Source organism: Balaenoptera musculus, chromosome 17 (assembly GCF_009873245.2).
Source record: "Balaenoptera musculus isolate JJ_BM4_2016_0621 chromosome 17, mBalMus1.pri.v3, whole genome shotgun sequence".
NCBI lineage: Eukaryota > Metazoa > Chordata > Mammalia > Artiodactyla > Balaenopteridae > Balaenoptera > Balaenoptera musculus.
In genome coordinates, this window is record NC_045801.1 from 52,148,779 (window position 1) to 52,173,015 (window position 24,237).

Below are 24,237 nucleotides of genomic sequence, written 5' to 3' on the forward strand. Positions count from 1 at the left end.
TTTAGGCATTCAACAAATATTTAGATACCCACAGGTACTGGACAAAGTGCTCAGGGCTCTTACGAGGTTTTCCTTCTAAAGAGGGGAAAAACACAGTAAGCAAGTGCAACGACAAACAAGATAATTTTAGATGGTGATAAGAGCTCTGAAGAAATAAATCAGGGTAGTGGGTAGAAAGTGACTGGCAAAAGTGGAGAAGTTAAGTTTAGCAAGAAGGTCAGGAAGATCTGAGCAGATGGCACTGAATCTGAAATCCGAATGATGAGAAGGAGCCAGCCACAGGGCGTTACAGGCAAGGAGTATTCCAAGCAGAAGAAATAGCTCCTGTACCTCCACCACTACCCTCCCTGGCCACCTCCTGACTTCCTCTTTACACAGCTGCTGCCTTCTCATCTCAGCTTGAAGATCACTATTTTCAATAGGCTTTCTCTGTCTGCCTAATCTAACGTAGCCTATTCTTGCCCTCACTACTCCCTACCCAGTTTTCTCTCTTAAAGAATTTACAATTTTCAGTAATTTGTTTGTTGTTTACTTATTTATTATAAGTCCCCAATAAGCTATAATACCCATATAAAATAGGGTCATGTCACAAGATTTCTTGAATATTTTCATAGAACAATGATTATTCAGCATTCAAAAATAATTGCTAAATGAATTAATAAAGGAATTAACATAGTTAATCCCAGTCTGAAAGTGTGACCACAAATGCCTGGAGTGGGACATCTTCATATGTCCGATTCCTGATGGGTCCAGACTACTGTTGTCCTTCTCATTCCAGGTTGGTTTTGGACTATCCACTTTCTGGAGATTTCATTTTCAGAAGCTCTTTGGAACTTCCAGGACTCTGAGCTTAAGTCAGCACTGCACTGTCTACCCTAACAGGTTTCCATAAATTTAAATTCCAGAAAGGGAGCTTTGGGGTATTGCTCCTTATTCCTTAAAGAACTCTCCTGGGATCCTTATACTAAATTCCTACCTCTCTCTCTGGCTACTTTCAAATTCTTCATGAAAAATAAAAGATTTTAATTCTATTTCATTAGACTACACCTCCATAAACAATGATAACAGCTGTCAATCATCCTAGTTTGCTTACCAGGTACCAGATACTTGAAACATAATTTAGCCCTCACTACAGTCCTGCAAGGTAGGAATTCTTTTCCTCATTTTTCAGATGAGGTAACAGAGACTTACAGAGGTCAAGAAACGTCCACAGTGTCATCTAAGGATTAAATGGTAGAGCAGGTATTTAGACCCTTGAGTCTAGATCTGACTGTTTTCCTACCACCCACATTGCCGTTGTGTTGACCCACTCAACATAGGAGAGGGACATACAGGTCCACTATGACTTGCTTCCAACCCTGAAATCCCAAACTTTCTGAAAACCAAGTTTTTCTGCAAAATTCTGACCTGACTTGACCTGAACTCATTTGTGAACAAAACTTGACCTGAACTGATATGAAGCTAATTATATTCCTTATTTATTCCACTTATTATGACTGCTTATACATTTTGCTATAAAAATAGTAATGTGTTAAATTACAGGGTGCTCCACCAGGCACCACTAAGGGCATTACTTATATAATATTTGCATTGTAATGCTCTTATAAGATCTGAAACATTCTACAGTCTGAAGCACATGTGGTCCCAAGTGTTTCAGATGAGCAACTGGTAATCTGTTATATTTGTGAATGACTCTATAGTCCACAAAGCTTTTTCAAAGTTGAAGTAATTTTATATCATTTTCCTCTCATGCACAAAGAGGAATTTAGGGAATTTTCTAATGTGCCTTATCTTCTTGCTTTCTTTAAAGTAACTTCATTCTGTGATTCCAAGGTATTAGCTGTACTTGATCCCAAGAGAGGTTTGGGGTCATTTGTTCAAGCAAAAAGACATTTAATTTTAAAATTAAATAACGTGTTAAAGGGGAAAGGTGAGGGCCAAAAAAGTATACAGAGAATACTATCTGTATTTTTTGAAAGAGAAAATATATGCAGTTATTTTCATGTATATGCATCAACTAGAAGAGTATGAGCAAAATTGATAACTTTGGTTCTCTCTGGGATGATGGGAGGGAGATTTTTTTTATTCTGTACCCTTTCATAATTTAGAACAATATGAACTTATTATCCATTCAAAAAATTAAAGTCATAAATAAATATATCCATGAATGATTTTTCACAATGTGTGAGAGACTCAAGACACAAATGCTACCCAAGTCAGCTGAGTTACAAGTGCACAGCTTGGCATTAGTCATTAGTGTGGCACATAATAAATGGCTCATGTTCTTCTTGCTTTCACCTTTTTCCCATTTAGGCCAGATGTTTTTCCACACATTTTTGATCACTGAAGAGCGCACACTGTCCTTTGTTTTTGGCTCATGCCAGGCTGCACTATCCCTCTGTCACTTAGGTCCCCGGACAGTATTCTTCTCTGGCAAATACTCTCAGCCTCTGGTCTAAGTGGTCATCTGAGCCTGAATTCAACTAATGGTCACAGAACAGGATAGAATAAGAGGATTCTGGATGAGAAGCTGGGCTAAGCTTGCAGGCAGGGGATAGGCAGAGAAGGCACATGGGTCCTGAGGCAGGCAGCAGTCCATCTGTGATGGCCAGCCCCAGACAAAGGCAAGGTCAGAGTCCAGGTGGGAGGTTCAGAGAGCGAAGCTTCTCTGGATGGCATCAGATAGAACTGAACCTGGGCATACAAGTGTAGGTTTGACATTCAAGCCAGGCACTAAAAACAGAGTTAAACTTCCAGAAAAGATAGGTTCACACATGTTTACTCCAGAATGGAACTATGACATCCCCTCTGGACTGGTTTTAAGCACTTTTCCTCCTGAGGACAAATCAGAGAGGGGCAGGAATCTGTAAGTGTTGCATGTAACATGTAGTGAATGTGATTCTCTCCCCATTCACATGCAGTGCTGTCCAGCCCAATTTTATACTCTAAGAAGTGATGGGTCACCAAAATCCCAACAAATTTTCACTGTCCATCGCCTGGAGTTGGATTGAATGATCTGGGGGCAGCCCTGATGATTAAGGAGGCAGGCTGGTGACCTTAATAGAAGTGTGTGAGTAATTGTGAGTAACAAAATCAATCCATAGCTCATTTTGACAACCATAAGTTGTGGTGCCCGACTGCCGTGGTACCATTTGTCTTATGCTTTGTTCATATTATGCTGAGGGGATTAAGTTGTGCTCAATTTAGCTTTCTCTAGACACTGCAATTCAAGTCTTCGGTGAGTAGCTGCATTTCAATCTTACTAAATTTAATAGATTTAAATATTTTTTTCAGGTGCATGCATTGATCATCAATCTTTGCATTGGCTCAAGCAGCCTTACCAGTAACAAAAATACTATATCGCTACCTTACCTCTAGGTTCTCTGAAGAGGTAGTGGAAAGAATTGGATTTTCAAGCTCACTTTGGAAGAGGCAAGTAGGAAGGAGACTGAAAGCAGATCGTAAATTAGTTGGTTTAGGCAGGACACCTGCCCCGTCAGTCTCAGCTACATCCAAATGGAAAAATGGGTGATCTAGGATTACCCTCATGCAATGCCAATGGCCAAGGCACTGAAAGGTCACATCTATTATGGTTGGCGTTTCTCTCCTCACTAGGCCATTTTTTGAGTGGATATCAAACTCATGTCATACAGAAGGCATGTTCATCATGCCAGAGCATTGCTGCTAATATTTGATTTAATAAAAGTCACCCTATCTTTTCTTCAAGCTTTATGACGTTTAGCGGCTGCTAAATGATGATTTCCTTTCTTCCTCACCACTCCAACTTTATGTTTTAATGACTTGAATCCTTAAGCAAAGTTTTATTTGCCACCTCTTATTTTAAACTTAGAATGATTCTTTTAAAAATGTAGTAACCAAAATAAATGACACAGCCTTATTTCCAGAAGTGATTTTAGGTTAATAGTTGAGGCTCCTTTGAAAGGAGCCACTGGCCTTTACTAATAATATCATGCTCACCAGCAAACAACTTGGCACTATATGTGTAGTATCAGAAGTTGGGGGAGGACTAGAAACACAATCTTAACCAAAAAACAAAATTAAGATTGAAAAGTGTAGCAACAGCTGGTGCCAGCTGCAAGCAACCGCACAGTTGAATCATGTCCAACTCTGAGGGGGATCTCTGAGAACTCTTGGAGCCTGCAACAGGAGAAACAAAAGACCACATTGTAAGAATGTCAAATGTAAACCCAGCTAGCTAGCACCCCCAGAAATTACCAACAGGAGGAACTGATAACATTGCCAGGAATTCACCTTCCCCAGATCAAATCACTGCATAAAACAGTCCTATTTGTTCTAGGAAGTTTATGCTCATAAGCTTCATTCTAACTGGAGCTTCATTCTTAGCCACTAAGGCCCTTAAGGAGTCCTTTGGACTCTGTGGGTCTTCATTTTAAAAGCATTACTGACATGAACCTGGGGAAGTGATTTTCCTGGAGTTTTTTCTCACCAGACCGGTTCCGGCTGCCTCCTGGGTGATGACGGAAAACTAAGGCACTAATCTACATGTCATTGCCTCATTTTGTAATCTTCAGGCAGTTGCACAAAGGTTGTGTGGAACTTTACCAAGTAGTTAAAGGCACAGTCTGGGACAGTCTTAAAGGACTTAGGCTTGTTACTGAACTACCTAACTATTGCATATTAAGGAACTCCACCACAGACCAGATAAACGAGGTGTAAGGGAATGCAATCAACATCTTTTCACTCTCAACCCTGAAGTTTGGAAACCCAAGGCCTTTCAAGTCAACAGTTGAGAACTGTTGCCCAAGTAGCCTCTCCAAAGTTTTCTGATTCCAGAAAGGATCCCTAAGAAACTACAGGAAAAGACTCTGTGCACTCTCACTATGTGAGTCAGTGCTGAAGGAACAGTTATATTTTACCAGAGATCTTCAAGAGTTCTTAATATTCTTCACTTACTTGTAGCCAAGTCTATCTTTGAGATCAGCTTAGTATAAGTTATATATTTAAGTAGCTCTCATTTGCCTAGAGCAACTTTTTAAAAAATTTAAAGAAAAGCAGAGAAAAGTCAGAATAAGACATATGGCCTTTAGCAACTAAATTACACAAGTAATCTGTTTACAGGAGACAGGATCTGGAAGGACTTTCATTAAAATCTTGCTATTTAGCCTTTAGCTAAAAGAACAACTATTGTTTTTGAAATTCTGTTGTAGGGAATCTAATATAAATTTACTTTTTCTTCCTCCAGCCCTAGAAATATAAGGGAGGAGGATCTGTTATGTTCCATCCTGGCTCTGATCCTTCACCCTAGGACTAGAAGAAATAAAGTAGATTTTTGTGGAAATGTAGAGATATATGTTCATGAGCTACATTGCAACCAGGGAGTTGAAATCATGTGTAGCTTGGTTTCTCTACAGAAATGTTAGAAGGGTAGACACTGAAAGAACATCAAGAAGGATGTGTGATGGCTCTGTGGGCCTGGACAGCCTGGCTGTGGAGATGCAAAAACCCACAGCAGCCATCATTCAGGAAAGATGATGGCCCGTATAGCACCCTGACCCCTCCCATGAACAAAAAAGCCAAGCCCTGTCTATGTTGACATTAAGAAGTCTATTTTAAGGAAAATACAAAGACTGTTTGAGAGGTAATAACTAACCATATCACTGAACTCTTTTTTAATAATGAAGTACAAAATGATGAAAGAAACACTATTTTTAGTTTGATTTTATAATTCGTCACTGGAAAGGATGCTTGATACAGAGCTTGAAGACACTGTTCTAACACTTACATCTGACTTTGGGTAAGTAGCTTAACTTTCTCATCTGTGAAAGCCTCTTTCTTCATTTTGAAAGAGGGATACTAACATTTGTTCTACTCAGCTCACAATCTTCTTAAAAGTTATAAGTAAGATCACGTGAGTAAAATTACAGTGAGTAAAGCCCCTTTCTATGGGCCTGTTCTAGAAGAAAGAGTTTCTTTCTTGAAAAGCATCTATAATCATTCAATTTATTTCTTACCTATTTCTTAGAAAAAAAAAAAAAAACCCTAAGGAGGATTATGTCCCATGGTTTAAAGGCTGATTAGCTAATATACTTCATCAGTCAAAGTCTTGGAAGTTCTGACACAGACCTGTGTCCTCAACTCTCAGGGTCATTTAACTCTCCCATCCAATTTAACCACAACCCACGCAGTTTTCCATTATTAGTAGTACACTCAGTGAAAATATAATAGCTATCTTTTACTGTGCATCTGCTATGTGCCTTTATCTCTAATCCTCATAAAAAAGCAAAACCTTCAAGGTGAGTACGATCATTAGCCCGCTTCACAATAAAGAAATAGAATGATTCAGAGAAATTAGGTTAGACAGATAGACAAATTTTAGTTAATGCTAACAACACCTGAAAATAGCTGTGACTCTAAAGAAAGTCTTTAGAGACCAAAGGAGCATTGTAGCTATGGCTTCATCCGCGTTAAGTGTCCGTGTTCACTCTTTTTTTTTTTTTTAACATCTTTATTGGAGTATAATTGCTTTACAATGGTGTGTTAGTTTCTGCTTTATAACAAAGTGATCACTCTTTTAAGATCAGTAAAGGGGTTCTCTGTAATGTACTTCTGTGCACTCTGAGTCATTCTGCAAACCGGTATTTCAATTAGTGGTCTTGCCGCTTTTCTTTGGTAGCCCTACTAGGACAGGAATCAGTTAAGAGAGAATTAAAGTGGCAACTTCTTGCATGCAGCCATGGATATTTCCACTACTAAAAGGCATTTGGTTATTATGCTTGTCTTCACTTAACCATGTAACCGACTTGAGCATTTGATTCAAAAACCCCTGCAGAAGACGTCACCACCCTGTTGTTAGCACATTGACCCAACAGATAAAAAAGCATCAAAAAAAAAAAAAATGAAAAAAAGATTTCTCCTCTGGAGGCAGGTACTAGTAAAAGCATTAAAGGATTTTTAAAGTCTTATGAGGATAAAAACTAGTAAAACAGTAAATATTTTTACAAGTGGCTGCTAATATTTGGTATTCTTCCTAAAAGAGGAAGGCATGTGAGGAAAATGACATTCCTCTTAAAAGAGTGTTGGTAAAAGTGTCCAAATGTGTTTTAAAATGTCACCTTGGAATGTTCATTAAAACAGATTCTCAGGCCTCCTGTGAAGAGATTTTGATTCAGTAGGTGTTACTTCAGTATTAATAATGTGTTTGTTAATATAATCTAATGCTTAATAGGAATGCATAATAGCATCCTAATCAGGACCTAGGATCTTCAGAGGTGACTACTTACCATATCTACAGCTAACTCAACACTGAAAGGTTAGTTATTTACTATAAAGGATATTCAAAATAATTTTGTGCTCATGAAATTAGTGGTATCAAGAGTAATAAGTGACTAGAGAAAATTTGCTAAATCCATAGTTCTTACATGAACAAGATATATGAGTGGACAAGTACAATACTTGAATGCCATTGATGTAGTATGTAAGTCTAGGCCCCATTGGGCCCCAGTGGACCCAGCTGCCTGAACCAACAACAAAGATCACCAGTCCTGATATCATCAAAGCGTGTTTGAAGTGAGTCCTTCATTCAAGGTGCTGGGTGGTGAGCCTCACTTGCAGCAAGCCCTCCTGAAACTGCAGACAAGTCACATGACTATTTTGTGCCAATTTGCTACTAATGAATGTACAATGGAGGGGGTTTGATCAGAGACTTGCTTTCATTGAAACATATCATTAGTAATTAGATTGTGAAGGCAGATTCCTATAGCCCCCAGATACGTCTATAAAAGGCTACCAATACTTACCAACAGAGCTTGATATGTGTTAGCAATCTAAATTGCATCAGGTCATCTCACAAAAGTAAGGGAGTGGATGAGACATGCATGTGCATTTTAGTTCACATATATGTGAATCTGAAGCAGGTGATCTACAGATTATACATTAAGAAACACGGTATTAAGAGAGGACATATTCAGTTTCAAATGTGTTTTAGAAATCTAGTTTTTGATAAAAGGGTTAAATCTTCAGATAATTTTTAGGTAGATGGACCCCAACAAAGGTTGCATGAAACATCTTAAGATAAGGTGACTGATGTGACTGACCTTCACTTCCATTAATATTTACATTTGAGAACTTATCTCCTTTCATGTTTACATGTGGGATTTAGTTTAATCTGTGGCAAGCAGATGTCTTTTACTCAATTGTTTGAATTTCAGGCCACATGCAATCACTCGAACTATTTTATTTTATTTCATGTATTTATATTATGTATTTACCTGAGAGTTAAAATCAAACTTTTTTTTGAGGCTGAAGTTAATCATTTACATTTGTGCAGTATTTTAAGGTCCATTAAGGATTATGCATGTTATTTTCTTTTGAGATGAAAAATATTGCTTAATTATGTCATCTGTTATAGAGGAGCCCATCAATTCCCTAAACAGTTATAGGAGATAAGACAAATATTATTTTGTCTGTTTTAAAAATAAATATAAAGATGGTACAATTAATCTGCACAAGTTACCCATTCATCCAGTAGAAGAGACTCCTAACAATTAGCTTAAAAGTGCACAAGCCATAAGAACCTGCTGTATAAAAATAAATAAATAAAATAAAATTCAAAAAAATTTTTAAATAAATAATTTTTTTAAAAAAAGTGCACAGCCTATATTTTCAGTGTATTCAGTATATATCGTTCCAACCAGTAATTTCAATGCATATGACAATCAACTATGTATATTTAAAATGTAATGTTTTCAAAAGCAAGAAATTGTAAGAAATTGAATACCTCTATGCTGTGTATTAAAATAGTTACCTATGTAGAGTTGACTAGGTTAATAAAAAATATTCATTAGTGAATTTTAAAACTGCCTTCAAAAATAAAAATAAAATGTTCCAAGGCAGGAAATATAAGGTTGAAAGTTTTTCTTTTATTACAGTAATAAAATCCATGAGTTATGGATCTGTGAAATTTCTATGTCAAAAGTTCAAACCACATTTCAAGAGTTAAGTTTTGATACTTACAAAGTGTCAAAAAAGTTGACACTTATAAAGACCAACATTCTCACTCTCCCAGCAATGACTGACAGACACAGACGGGTCACTTCATTCCTCCATTAATAGAACTGAGAGAGGAAAGGCTCTTTTTCCTTAGTTCCAAATACGAACATGAGTTCATCTCCAGCAAAACTCATTCACACACCCCTGAGTTCAGACCAGTACGTTTGGGTGGATGCCGTCCCTGATGAGTGTTTTTTCTTCTAAGTCTTTATAGAAATACAATAATTGAAGTTTAAAATGACCACTTAATTGTTCTCTCTAAAGTATTTATTGAACACCACTATTTTCCATGCAGTGATTTAAAAAAATAAAATGGTCCATCATTATCCAGGTGTCATTATAGAGATGGTTATAGATACTAAGCAAGTAAGCAAATGAATTTCAGGATGCAAAAAAATTAATAATTTCAGGATGTAACAAATGCTATGAAAGAAAGAAGACAGACTGAATTAATAGAGTGACTGAGAAGCAGGGGGTATATTAAATTTAGACGTCAGGAAACTTGTCTCTGAGGAGGTGAAATTTGAGCCTGTGTAAAGATCTGGATACAGAGGCATCCAGACAGAGGGGACAGCAAGTGCAAAAGTCCTAAAATGGGAACAAGCTTGGTATGGATGGAGACAAAGACATCCACTGGGAAGAATAAAGTTGGTAAGACATCTTGTTACAAGTGGAGAGAAAGACCAGTTTGGAAGAAATAATAGCTGTGAAATCCAGATAAACCATCCTGCCATTTAAACTGATTCAGCAGAATTTCCAATTGTCTTACTGCAGAAATGTACAAGATAATATAACCATTTTCCATGACCCACTTCTCCACTAGAAATAAGCTTTCTCTTGTCACCCTAAACAGTATCAATTCTGGAAAAGCAGGGAAATTAGGGAGCAAAGTGAGAGTTATGCCAAATTTAATAAAAATGACACTTGATTTTCACTATGTATATTTCCTTATTTTAGGGAATATATGGGTCCCAGGGAAGCCACCTATCCTTATGTAATGCTAAGGATTATAGAACTGTATTGCCTTTTGGAATTTCTTTTCAGTGGCATTTAGCAGATCTCTACCATAGTTAGACACAGCACTCTTTCACATTCCTAGTTCCTTCCATACCAAAGAATTATTTTTTAATTATAAATTTAAATTTGAAACTCATCATAATTTACTTGCCTTCATAAGAGTTCATGCTTTCAGTTTTAAAAGATTGAAGTAGGACTCAGAGGAAAATGTTCATTTAAGAGATTAGGAGAAAAAAATTCAAATAAGAAATGCTAAATATAATTTAAAATTAGCTAAACATGGTTTTCAAATTTTGTAAAACATTGAGAAAATGTCTCTGCTTTTTTGAAAACATTTCAGGGCACTAAAAAATCTTCAACAAAGTTAGTTGATGCTACTCAATAAATAAATGTAATAAGCTATTAAGTAACTTTATGTATTTGTGTATTTATGTATGTATGTATGTATGTATTTATTTTATTGGCCACAGGCCCATGTGGGATCTTAGTTCCCCAATCAGGGATTGAACCCTCAGCCCCTGCATTGGGAGTGCAGAGTCCCAACCACTGGACTGCCAGGGAAGTCCTATTAAGTAACTTTAAAGCAAATGTTTTATAGACAGCCTGTTAAAATGGTGGTGTAATAAAATAGAGAAGAGGATGCACTTATGGGTTTTAGAGGTAACCAGAAATGGATTCAAATCCTGGCTCTTCTCCTTGAATTTTCTGAGCCTCAATTATTCCTCTTTAAAAGTGGGGTGAGACTAACCTAATCCTTAGGTCTACTGTGAAACTGAATTAAGTCATTATTTTAAAGGATCCGACAGATGGTAATTATTCAATGAACAATAGTCTTTTCTAACCTACTCCAGTACCCCTAGATGAGTGCACGGTGAAATGGCTCTCCTTAATAATAATAGTAAATCTTTTATCACTTTTCATAATTCTTTTTGCTTGTGTGTTTGTTGCAAGAATTTTATTTATTGTGAAAGAAGGTCAAAAGATAAAATTATGGCATATGGTTTAAGGGTAAGATAATATCAACATTTTATCTTTAAATATTTTTTTCAGTAAATATTTGGCCTCTAAAATTCCATTTCATAAGGTAAAGGAAGAAATCTTCCTTTCCCTTCTACCCTCAGCCCATTAAAACATTTTCATCAAATTTGCAAATTAAACCAATGTAATTATTAAAATTAAACATTCTGCACATCATTCTTTCAACATTTAAAAATCTCTATTTAAAGTACTACAATTGGTTTTTTTCCATATTATTGACATATAATTGACATATAACTTGATACTTCTAAGAGTTACCAATTAACCAATTCTTAATCAAAATTATTTATCCAGTTTTACATTACTTTTTAAAAAACTATAGGTTTTTCCATCAGCCTACTTGCTCCTGATTCAATTGGAAGTTGTCCTTTTTTCCAAATAGGTTGATTAATATAGTAGTTTGATTTAAAGTTACTTTTAACAAAGTAGCAATTAGGAAGAGCAACTTACCTGGCAAAGAGTAGCCTGTTTCTATCATTCCATGAGCTTCTGGCCAACCTGAGACTCTGGGTCTAGAATGAAATAGCCCAAGGGTCAAGTCTGACTACTGGTCATCATGAGCCAGACCAGACCAGATCAACCAATCCAATCCTCCAGAAAACAGAATCAAGTGGAGGTCAATGGGCATTTGTTGACAGTGGAAGTTTAAGAAAGAGTACAAGCTTTGGAGTTAGACAGATCTAAGTTTAAACCCTAGGCTTGTAAGATATAAGCAGCCACTTACAAGCTTTGCATAACCCTGAGGAATTGTCTTCAATTTCCTCTTATGTGGAATACACATTTTAATGCCTAATTTGGTTATTGTGAGAATTAAATGAATTACTGCATATAAACTGTTTAGCCTAGCATTTGAGTAATACTGGACCTTTAATAAATGGTATGTTTAAAAAAAGTTCCCTTTCAAGTAATAGTTTCTTCTGCCTACTAAAGTGTGGAATGGAAGCTTAGGCCTCTTCTAACTTTGTTCATGAGCCATACATAGTCCATCTGCATCTGAGCTAGTTGGCTATCATTAGCCAAAAGGGACAAATAATGTGCCTCTGGTCAGCCTTGCTAAAAATTGTGCCAGATTCACTTATTTCAGAAAGCCTAGGTAGCTCAGACAATTCCAAAGTGTGAAAGGAAGTATGACTACCAAGGCATGGAAATCAGTCATTACTATGGAAGCTTATGTTTTCCAATTGTGTTTCCTCTGAGCACATTTAGAGCCTTGGAAATATGGACCTAGCCAGTCTGACACATACTAATTGGTTTTCTTTGCCTCCTTGAAAAGTCCTGTAGATCTTCTCATCACTCAACAAGTGGCAAGTCTCACCATGGTCCAAGCTTAAATTGGACTTAAGAGAATTGTGGGCATAGAAAGAGAATTAGGGATCATCCACCTCATAGCTCAGTGTGGCATTCAGCAGAGGTGTAGTAAAGAAAACAACCGCACTTGGAGGCTGAAGTCTTGGCTTCTTGGCTTCTTGCTAGTTGTGGTGAAGACCCTCAACATCTCTCAGCTACAAGATGATAATTCTCACTGTATAGGATTTATGTGTGTAGTGGTAAAATAAAATAATACGAAAGTGCTCTATAAATTGTATAGAACTATACAGAAGACCTCTATTTGATGTGTAAAATAAATATTGGACCATATTTAATTTCAATATTAATAAAATCTTCTCCATTTATGAATCCAAACTGCTTTAAAAATGAAGGACTTTATTCTCATCATGTGTGTCTTTGAAATGTACCATTATGAATAATATATATTACAAATAATTAGTGATTCTGTTACCTGATTTTAAATTAACATCATGATACTTGTTCTGATCAGCCTGTAAACACGCAAATTATTCTTCTTACTAAATTACTGTTGCTAGTATTGCTTAAGTGTCCAGCAAGGGTAAAAATTGGAAATCTCAAGTGCACAGTCATTTTCAGTTAGAAATTCAAAGAATCATATATGATAATACTCAGCCATATCTTCTACTAACATGAGAGAAACAGCGCTTGGTTTTATAAAAGCTAAGATTTCTGTATTTCTCTTTTACAATATAAGAAAATAAAACAATTGGAACTGACCTTACCCTTGTGGGCTTCTTTTAGAATACTTATTTTTTTTACATGTATATACTTCCTGATAGGTAGAGGTGATGAAATAGTAACATATTAAGGGTAGAGATGGTTCTATAAAAACCTACAAATTGTGGTTTCAGTTGTCTATTGCACATTCAGTTGCAGTCATTTATTTCAGGTATTATCTTTGTTTTCAGAAAAAGAAAACTAAGTAGAAGATCATGGCAAGTCCTGACTGGGGATATGACGGTGAGAATGGTAAGCGTTCTTCTGTTCATGTAGATCAAATAACGGCTTCCTCTCTTTTCCAATAAAAGAGATATTGAGCACTTAAAATACCTATGTAGTCATAGATTAATGATTTGGTTTGCCTGACGTTGAATTATAATAGCTTTGCATGTATTCTTAGCAGTTGTCCTTTGGGTCATTGTTGTCTACAAAATGCATTCTGTCTCTCTTCCTCTCTCTCCCTCTGTCTCTCTCTCCATATGTGTATATTAGAAATCTATTGCTATAACAGTAAAATATGTATAGTCTGATCCCACAGACTATGAGCATATTACTTGTATTGACAAATACACTATTTTATTGTATAGCATAGAAAAGGGGCATTCTCAAACATTGAATTTCCATTAAGTTAAACAGAATATCATTTAAGATCCTCAGTAAATCCTAATCTAATAAACAAAGATATATTCCTAAAACTTGGATTTGAGCATTTGATCAAGTTTTGATTGTAAGCATATGTTTGTCCTGGTAGGTCCTGAACAGTGGGGCAAGCTGTACCCCATCGCAAATGGAAATAGACAATCTCCCATCGACATCAAAACCAGTGAAACCAGACATGATGCCTCTCTCAAACCTATCAGTGTCTCCTACAGTCCAGACACAGCCAAAGAAATCATCAACGTGGGACATTCCTTCCATGTAAACTTTGAGGACAATGATAATCGATCAGGTGAGCCAAAAGACCCTTCTAATTTTTCTTTGACTTTACTGGGGAAATTAAAACAATGGGGCTTTAAGAAACACAAACGACCATCTGCAGTCTTTTGTGCACATGTGTAACATTGCTGGAATCTAGTGAAGTATCTTGAATTTCTAGAAAATTTACAAGTGGTAAAGATGATTTTGGGGACCCCCAGATCTGTCTTTTTTCAGTCCTTCTCCTTTACAGGGACACTATTCCATTTCTTCTTGTTTCCAATGTCTTTTTGCTCACTTCACACCCTCTGAATAAACAGTAGCTTTTCAAAAAGGTCTATGAACTATCATGAATATAAAAACTGAAAAGGCAAATATTTTCTAATCGAGATGAGGGTGGAGGATCCTAGCAGGGAAGAAAAACAGAGGTGAAGAATATATTTATTTTGTGTGACCAGAAAAATGGCTCCGTAACTGTGAAGTGCCAGTAAGAAAATGATCTTGTTGGCATCTTGCATGGAACAATTCTGTGCATAAGTATACTTGTCTATATTCCCCTCTCCTTGCTAGGCCATGGTGACTGAATTATCTTCATATCCCAGAATCTAGCACATAGTAAAATTTTCAAAACTGTTTACTGAATAATTTATTAAATGACAATTCCATAAAACGACTGTACTGACAAAAGGCAAAATTTATTTTAGCACTTTCCTACAAGGTTCTGAGCCTAAATTTTAGACACCTTGCTGCTATGTCCACTGTTAGGATTAGGTCTGGTATTATGTGTGTTTTATTAATCATATGATTGGATAGACTCTCTAAAGAAACATGGTCATTCAATGTTAGAATTTTAAAAGTGACCGTACTGTTCTACTGGAACATTCTTTTGGTCCCTGGCTAGGGATTCTCAACAAAGTTGTCAAGATACTCTCTTGTGTCCTGATCAGTTACAAGGTATGTGTTGAATAATTTGTTACTAAAAATAAATTACTAAAGATCTTGATGCATACTGCCCACTACTGTCTTTGTTAAAAGAATGAATGAATGAACTTGCAAATTAAAGCAGATTTAAGGAAAGCCTTGTAATCATATAATTCACTCATTTTCCAATATGCTTTCTTGAAGGCAGAAAAAGGTAAAATTACAGCTCATGTGCTGAGAATTATATATAACTCATGCACTATCTTAGGGTGCACCATACATATGAAGACCATCATTGTGGATGTGGGGAAAAAAACCAACAAGATGGAAATTTTGGCGCTACTGTTTGTTTTCATTTCTACTGAATCCAATTTAATGTTAGTTTATATTAAATGCAAAGATAAGCTGGAGCTTATGATTGTAACACTAACAGTAGTTTCCTTTTTCTTCTAGTGCTGAAAGGCGGTCCTCTCCCTGAAAGCTATAGGCTCCATCAGTTCCATTTTCACTGGGGTGTCAAAGATGACTATGGTTCTGAGCACTTAGTGGATGGAGTCAAATATTCTGCAGAGGTAAGGTAGCTTAGCGAGTGAGCGAGAACTACACTGAGAGTCCTCCCAGAAGCAGCTCCCTTATAACATAAGACACCATTATAATGGCTCCAAATGAATGAGCATTCTGGTCCCTGAAAGGCACTCCCAGGCTCCATTAAAATCAAATAAAGACACACTGTGTTTGGCAGTAGAGGGAAATTTTTCATGTGAAAGAGGCAGGTGAACTTGGAGTCAAAGTCATGAGCCCCAGAATACTCTCATTTCAAAATGCCTTGAAAACTTATCTTGATGTCAGTCTAGCCTCAAGGGGAAATGTTGCTCTCCTTTTAAAGCTCTGACCCCCAAATGGAACACACCATCATTCTCTTCTTATTTAAATGTTCATGTTTGGACACACCAGTAGCATAGGTGTAGCTAGGCTGGAACACTTTGGTAAGACTCTACTAAGAGTGCAAGTTTAATCACAGGAGTCATCACAGAGTAGCATACTCTAGATGAGGGTTTGAGGTTCCCTGGCTGCAGGCCACTACCCTCTGGCCTCTTGATTCGTCCCCACATGGAAGTTTGTGATCTAATTCAAGACATTCTGTCTGATATCCATGGAAAAATAAAGAACATTTGCAGCAAACTGTCAACAGAGGGTATGGAAGACTGAAAACAAAGAACTTTTGTTCTTCATATGTATGAATATACAATACATTTGTACCAATATAGACTGGTTGGCATTTTTATTTTACTTTTATAAAATGAGTTCATAATATATGTAGTTTTCCAACATGCTTTTTTTTTCACTTACGGATTTATCATGATCATTTTTTCAAGTCAGTAAGTTTAATTGCACCTCTTCTTTTACTGTCTGTACAATATTTCAGTGTATGCATATGTTAGAATTTATTAGCTGAGCCCTACATATGGACAATTACAATGCCTTTTCCTTTTTGTTCTGTTGGGTTTTTTGCTTTTACCAAAGGAAAAAAAAATGCTGCAATAAATACATCTGTACATATATCTTACACCCTAGTGAAAGCAATTATGTAGGGCAGATTTTCATAAGAGAGATTGTTAGGTACAGGGTATATGCATTTTTCATTTTAATAGAGGATTTGGGAATAGTATACAAATATAACTTACTTTATGTTACATTGTAAAGCCAGGCTAATAACTTTCAATGTTGCAGAAATCCATTAAATGTTTTTTTTCCTATTTCTCCTTCATAAAATTGAAGGTGGACTAAAATCAAATGCGCTGAAAGCCTAAATTAGTATTAATAGCATCTTTGGAGGAGGGTATTTGGTTGTATTTAAGAAATATAAACTGGTTATTCTCTCATCTAATTTGAGAAAAATAAAATTAATCCAGGGTAGAGATGACAGGCACTTAGCCACAAAGTTCAACATATGACAGATGGTTGGAGGGAGGATGGAAGGGAGAGCAGGAGAAAGGGAGAAGTGGGGAGAAAGAGAGAGAGAAGAGACAGAGAAGAGGGGAAGGGAGGGGATGGCAGGGGAAGAGAGGGCAAGGGAGGGGAGGGAAGGGAAGGGAAGGGATACATGGCATGGAGAGAATTGGTTTGATTTAGAGTGATACAAGTGACCAGATGATCACTTTACATTGGGTGGTCAGAAAAGGATTCTTTCAGAACTGGCATTTGAGTTCAGCCTTAATTCAAGTCAAAATCCTGCTGTTGAAAGATTATGGGGAAGGACACCCCAGAGAAAATCAGCAGCTAATGCAAAGACTCAAAGTTGTGAACCAAGTGAAGGGGTATAATCTATGAGATGTGCTGAAAGATGGATGTTGATAAGTGGAGAAAAGTAAGAAATTAATGACAACTGTTGTATTTTTTGGTTGAGCAATTAGATGGAAGGTGGTGCCTTTTCCTAAGAAGGGAAAATGAAACAGGTCTGGCAAGGAGGAAATCAAGAGTTCTAGTTTGGCCATATTAAATTTGAGATTCTTATTAAACATCCATGTGGAGATATCAAGAAAATATCAAGAAGACATACACACATACTTGGATATACAAGTCTAGAGTTCCATAGAGAGGTTAGGCTAGAGATGTTGGCTTGAGAGGTGTCTGGATGTGCTCAAGAGAATCTGTCCTTGGCCAAGACTCCAGATACTTCAGGAACCCCTTCTCATAAAGTTACTAAGTACCTCAAGTGAGAGCAAATTAAGTTTTTGTCCCCAAACTAGTTAGCCAGAATTCCTGATCTTCTTATACCAAAGAGGTTTTTTTTTAAAAAAAGGAGTAATATTGAATAGTTATGACATTGTTAGAAAAGAAATTTTACTTACTGGTTCCAGTATTTGCAACTTGCCCACTCTGTTCAACACACAGATAACCCTTCTTAAGAGTGAGAACATAGCCCTTTCCATGCCCTGGATGAAGGGTCACATAAGTTTTATCTATCAAAGCCAAGATATATCTTTATATATTAACACATTAACGTCTAACTTACTTTTTACCTTCACAACGGTATAAATAACTACTCAACCACATTGTCATTTTTAGCTTCATATAGTTCACTGGAATTCTGCGAAGTACTCCAGCTTTGCTGAAGCTGCCTCACAGGCTGATGGTTTGGCACTTATTGGTGTTTTGGTGAAGGTGAGTTATAGAGAGTTACAGAGCTCTGCTAAAACTATTTCTTACCAATCAGACCTCAAAATAGGATGAAATAAGGCAAAAGAATATTTGAGTCTTTCTTTCTTTTTGGAAAGTTCCCCTTCTACTAATGACTGACCACAGGTGAACAAACAGTTCCCTAGCGTATTGTTAGTTTGTTTTCTCTTGGCTTTTCCCACTTGAAGAGAGAAATAAATTTCAGGTAGAGATGAAATGGAAAGGTGTTGAAGGTGAGGCTAATTTTTTTTTTTTATTTTTCAGCTCTTCCAAAGTCCCTTTCTTCTAAACTTCCTACCTCATAGAGTCAGGAGTTTATCAATTTAATATTTCATAAGAAAAATATATTAAGAGGAGTTTTGTCCCATAAAGAAAGTTCAATTGATATTTAAAATGGAAGATTTGTTCACATCTTCTGTAGGAGAGTCCCTGAAAAGTTCTATAGGGAAGTTATTATTAGAGTGGGTATATTTGGGTGACTAACTTTTGGAATTATAGTGATTCTAGTTAACCTTTATTGAACACTTACAACATGCCATTCATTGTACTAATTATAATTAATAGAACAAAAGGTAAGAGGTTTGTTTTTGTATTACCATTTTGCTAAATTCCTATATTTTGACTTGCATATTTTTTCTTCAGTTACTGTTTTTAATTGAAAAAAATTAACTAAATAGGAATTGACTTGATAACAATTTTTATCTCACACTTTATTTTTTTTTAATCTCCAGGTGGGTCAGGCCAATCCAAACCTGCAGAAAGTACTTGATGCCCTAAAAGCAGTTAAAACTAAGGTAAATATACTAATTAAGTTAGTCTAAATCAGAGAACAAGAATCCGCAGAACTACAGAAGTCATTTAACTGCATATTTGATGTGAGGAGTAGGAAGGCCGAAGCAAAAACTACCAATCTGAAAATCAAGGTACTACTTAGATGTTCCTTGCTTCTGAGAAGGTCTCTGACTCAGATATTTGTTTTATTTTAGTTTTGTTTTTCATAGTTATTGGTCATCTATTTCGGCAGGATGAAGCCTGTAGAAGAATGGGTTTCATAGCTGTTCAAATTTGTTTAAAAACTATAACCAACTAAAATGTGAATTTTTTTACATCATGGAGAAAGATATCTTTATTTTTTATCAATACAAAAATACAGAAGTTAAGGGTATTGTTTTAAAACCCCTTTAATATGCAGTGTCTGATAACCATGATTCCTCCTGTCAGCTTTAAAAAAAAAAAAGATGGATTTTCTGATATATTTAACCTTAGCTTTACTGTTTTAATAGTAAATAGTTAAATCATATGTCAGAGATATGTCATTTTCTTTCATGGTATTTTTATATAAAATAAATCTAGTTCATGTTTAGTCTAAAAAATTAATCTTCAAATGGATATATTATAAAGTGGAAAGTCTGAAGATAAATAAGCACTCAACTCAGGAAAATAAAAAATAATATATGAAAAGAAAATAGAAGGAAATAATTAATGAAGATGAAGCAAAACATTAATAAAATAAGAAAGAAAATGAATAAATACAAGGTAAAATTTTATTAATAAAATGAAAAGTTGATTCTTTGGAAAAAAACAACAAAAAACACACTTTTGGCAAGTTTGATGATGGAAAAAAAGGTACACATACAAAAAATTTATTAGAAATAAGGAATTGGGTCATAATTAAAGATGTGGTAAAAAGTTTTAAAAGAGAAAAATTTGTACACTTGACCCTTGAACAACATGGGTTTGAACTGCACAGGTCCACTTATACATGGATTTTTCTTTTTGATAAATACATGCTATAGCACTACAAAATTGCCACTTAATTGAATCTGCTGATGCACAACTGTGGTTATGAGGGATGACCATAAAGTTATACGTGGATTTTTGACTGTGCAGGGAGTCAGCACTCCTAACCCCCACATTGTTCAAGGGTCAGCTGTATAACACTATACCAGTAAATTTGAAAATTTAGATTAAAAGGATGAATTTCTAGGAAAATGCAGAGAAACTGACTCAAAATGTGTTGAAAGCCTAAACAGATCAAGAATCTAAAAAGAAATTGAAAAAATAGTAAAAAATGTATCTAATGAAAGAAAACTCTAGGCCCAGACCACTTTATGGGGAAGTGTTCCACAACTTTTAAGAAACAATCATGCCACTGTTAACTAAATTGCTCAGATGAGGGGACAGAAAACTTTATTTTGATTTTATTAAATGAAACCTAATACCCAAACTGGGTAAGAACACCACAAAAAAGGAAATCATAGGCTAATCTTTCTTAGGAAGATAGCTAAAAGAAATATTGAAATCGATTACAGCAAATCATATTCAACAGTATATTAAAAGAGTAATGCTTCCAAACTAGTAGACTTTATCCCCGGAATGCAAGGATGGTTTGATATTAGACTATCTTCCAATATATGTCAGTACAGTAACGAATTAAAGATGAAAAACCATATTACAAACTTGTTAGATGCTTGAAAAGCATTTGATAAAAATTCAATGCCAATTCCTGAAAATAAAAGAAAGAAAGAAATGTCTCTGAAAACTTATTGAACTTAAGAAAGAATATCACATACCAACTTGGATCAAACATCAAACTTAGTAGTGAAATATTTGAAGCCTTTCAATTTCAATCAAGAATAAGACCAGGGTGTCAACTGTGACCACCACAACTGACCATTACAGTGAATGTCCTAATCAATGTAATAAAGAAAGAAAAGAAATAAGAATACATATTTGGATAAATATTAGGAAAAAAAAGACAAATCTATCCTCAAGTGCAGAGGATATGATCATTGACATCCACCTGGAAAATACAAATCAAACAGGTAAAAAACAGAATTAATACACAAGTTTAATAAAGTTGACTACATAAAATATTAGCATACAAATATCAATTCATTTTCTATACACCAATATAACCAATCAGAAAAGAAAATAGGAATAAATAGAATAAAGATAAAACATACCAATATACATGTCAATAAATATCTTTACCACTGGAACAGTATCTGGTATCATTCCTAGAGAAGCAATAAATGTTTTATATTGGAAATTAAATATCTTTTTAAAGAATACAGATTATAAAAAGTTTTTGAAACTTTGCTTATCTTCAACCAAATGAAGAAGGAGGCAGATTGCTCAGTCAAAATTCCAGTGTAGCATATTCTCAGTCTTCTATTACTTTGATTGTTTATATCCACAAACATACCAGTCATGAAATACTATATAGTAGAAAAATTGATTAAATTCTTAGCTAAGATCTATCTATCTACTAAATAATATAACATATATGTCATATATGTAATGATGCAAATAGTTTATATCATGATATAATAATATATTACTTTTCTTTTTCTTTCAGGGCAAAAAAGCCCCATTCACAAATTTTGACCCCTCTGTTCTCCTTCCTTCATCCCGGGATTACTGGACCTACCTTGGCTCTCTGACTCATCCTCCTCTTTATGAGAGTATAATCTGGATCATCTTTAAGGAAAACATCAGTATCAGCTCAGAGCAGGTAGAGTATCAAAGGTGAATGAGTGAGCATTAGAAGTGCAAAGCAGGAATACCATTTCAATTCCTAGTATTATTGGGGGAAATTATTATTTCAATTAGATTTTGAAGAGTTCATTTTCCCTTCCAACTGAAAAAGATTTATTTGTGACATAAGGTCTATTGAATAATCAAAAATAAAAGTGTATTTATAAACACTTTTTTTACTTTATGTGGAAAAAATATATGAGATTCAGAACTCTTGTTATTCTTTTCGCCTTAATAAGGAAAAATCCAACTCTGTTAAATATCTTCCTAAGAGTTTCAAAAACAAGAAAAAACTGGCACTAGAAGTACTATTAAGACTTTGGGGAATTGTGACTCTCAAGTGGCATATTTTGATAGCTGACATGGGTTTTTATTCTTTTTTGAAACTTAAGCTCTTAAATGTTCAACAAAATATCCCATTAATTATTGTTTATAATTATGCAAATAGTAACTACCAACGATTGAACAACTACTTTTATTAGGTTACTTATGTACGTTTTGTCAGTCAATTCTCATAACAAACCTTTAGGGCAGGCGGTGTGACCTATTGGTAACTTCTTGAGCATATGCCATAGGCCAAACACCATTCTAAGAACTTTACATGTATTGACCCATTTAGTCTTCACAACAATGCAATGAAATAGTACTATATGGAAACTGAGGCACCAAGCAGATAAGTCTCTTACCCAAGAGTGAGAAAGCTAGTATTCTAATCCAGTCAATCATTGATAATTTAAGCCAAATGCCTAGTGCAAAGAAATGTGAAGGAATTTTTGGCTTCTTCCCTTCCCATCTGTGAAACCATTGCAACCTTCAACCTGATTTTCTAAATATCAGTGCATCAATTATACTAGAAGAAAAGTGTTCTGTGTAACTTTAATAGCTTTTGACTCTTTAAATATTCTATCCTCCTTCCAAGCTGGCACAGTTCCGCAGTCTTCTATCAAATGTGGAAGGTGATAAAGAAGTCCCCATTAAGCACAACAACCGACCACCCCAGCCTCTGAAGGGCAGAACAGTGAAAGCTTCATTCTGATGGGCCCAGGAAGAAACTTATCCTCCCTCAAGGAACACAACTCTGCTTCTGATGTAATCCAATAAAGCAAGTTTTAAGAAACAAGTTTATTTTAATACTAGCAAGACAGCCTACTTTCAAATTTAACCTGCAGAACTAAAAAGCTTTAATTTTTATTCTTAATGCTTAACTCAAATAGTAATCTGTAAGTTTACAAAACTTGTGCTTAAATTCAAGTCTATTTTGTTGAATTCTTTATAATGTAATTAATTTCTTAGTGATTTGTACTTAATTTCTTAGTGATTTTTATCTCTTTCCATTTTATTCATTTTAATTGAACTAATAAAATAACTGTATCCTTTTCTTCTTGTCTATTATGTACTCTACTTTTAAAAGGCATTAGGTTTCTACCCCACTTACATTCAAGAATTTTAAATGTTTTATTTGCAACATTATTTTGCCTCAAATGTAATAACCTAAGAGTAGCTTGAGATGAAATGTTGAGAATTCATTTGCTTACTCTTGAAGACAAAGACAGCTAGGATGACAATGGATTTAATATTATTATGCTGGGCCAACGTTGCTACCATTCGTGTACCCTGTGATAAAAATGATATATTTCATACAGGAAATGATGCTTCTGGTTATTGCTTCCATTCCCCCCACCCACCCACCATTAGCAAGGTCACTGTTTTTGTGTTGTTTTTCTTTTTTCCATTATTATAACTAGTTAGCTAGCATGGAGAATCTGTACTTCAAATTTGGAAGAAAAGTTACCAGTGAATTATTTATAAAAATGATAACCTAAACCTGAAGCCGTTCTTTCTGAAGCCATATCTACATTCAGAATTCTACAAATCTTGTGTCCATTGTTTAGTCTTGTGATTTACTTATTTTCTCTTCTCTGAGAAATCATATTAGAGACAAAGAGCACATCCATTCCAATGTTCTAGTCTTGTCTAATGTCAGAATCAGTCAGAACCTCTCAATAACTGTAATCGTAGCTAAAAAGGCAGACAAAGCAGATTTTCATAGCTCTGAGGGAGCTTTTGTGTAAAGGCTGTGTTTATTTTCTACCTAAAAATCCGAGGAGACATCTTTTGATATTTTTATTTGGAGCCCAGAATTTAAGTGAATCTTCTTTAATAAAAATGTAATGGGGGGCTTCCCTGGTGGCGCAGTGGTTGAGAATCTGCCTGCTAATGCAGGGGACACGGGTTCGAGCCCTGGTCTGGGAGGATCCCACATGCCGTGGAGCAGCTAAGCCCGTGAACCACAGCTGCTGAGCCTGCGCGTCTGGAGCCTGTGCTCCGCAACAAGAGAGGCCGCGATGGTGAGAGGCCCGCGCACCGCAATGAAGAGTGGCCCCCGCTTGCCGCAGCTAGAGAAAGCCCTCGCACAGAAACGAAGACCCAACATAGCAATCAATCAATCAATCAATCAATCAAGCTTAAAAAAAAAAAATGTAATGGACCCAAGTAACACTTCATTTAGCTCAACCCCCATAATTT

General features: G+C 35.6%; 1 protein-coding gene across 1 annotated transcript; it reads left to right on the forward strand.

Moving 5' to 3' along the window:
* Positions 1-3,194: 3,194 nt before the first annotated feature.
* CA1 (carbonic anhydrase 1) lies at positions 3,195-23,090 on the forward strand. Its single transcript, XM_036830500.1, has 8 exons — positions 3,195-3,238; positions 13,344-13,404; positions 13,907-14,104; positions 15,445-15,563; positions 18,061-18,156; positions 18,903-18,965; positions 21,533-21,688; positions 22,631-23,090. Exons 2-8 carry the CDS (start codon positions 13,368-13,370, stop codon positions 22,745-22,747), a joined length of 786 nt encoding a protein of 261 aa, XP_036686395.1. The 5' UTR covers positions 3,195-3,238; positions 13,344-13,367; the 3' UTR covers positions 22,748-23,090.
* Positions 23,091-24,237: the final 1,147 nt, after the last annotated feature.

Excerpts from the sequence above, each read along its gene's own strand:
- CA1 (XM_036830500.1), top strand. The coding sequence starts at position 13,368 with ATGGCAAGTCCTGACTGGGGATATGACGGTGAGAATG. Across the intron at positions 14,105-15,444 it reads GGACAATGATAATCGATCAG|TGCTGAAAGGCGGTCCTCTC; the intron begins GTGAGCCAAAAG and ends TTTTTCTTCTAG. Across the intron at positions 15,564-18,060 it reads GAGTCAAATATTCTGCAGAG|CTTCATATAGTTCACTGGAA; the intron begins GTAAGGTAGCTT and ends TGTCATTTTTAG.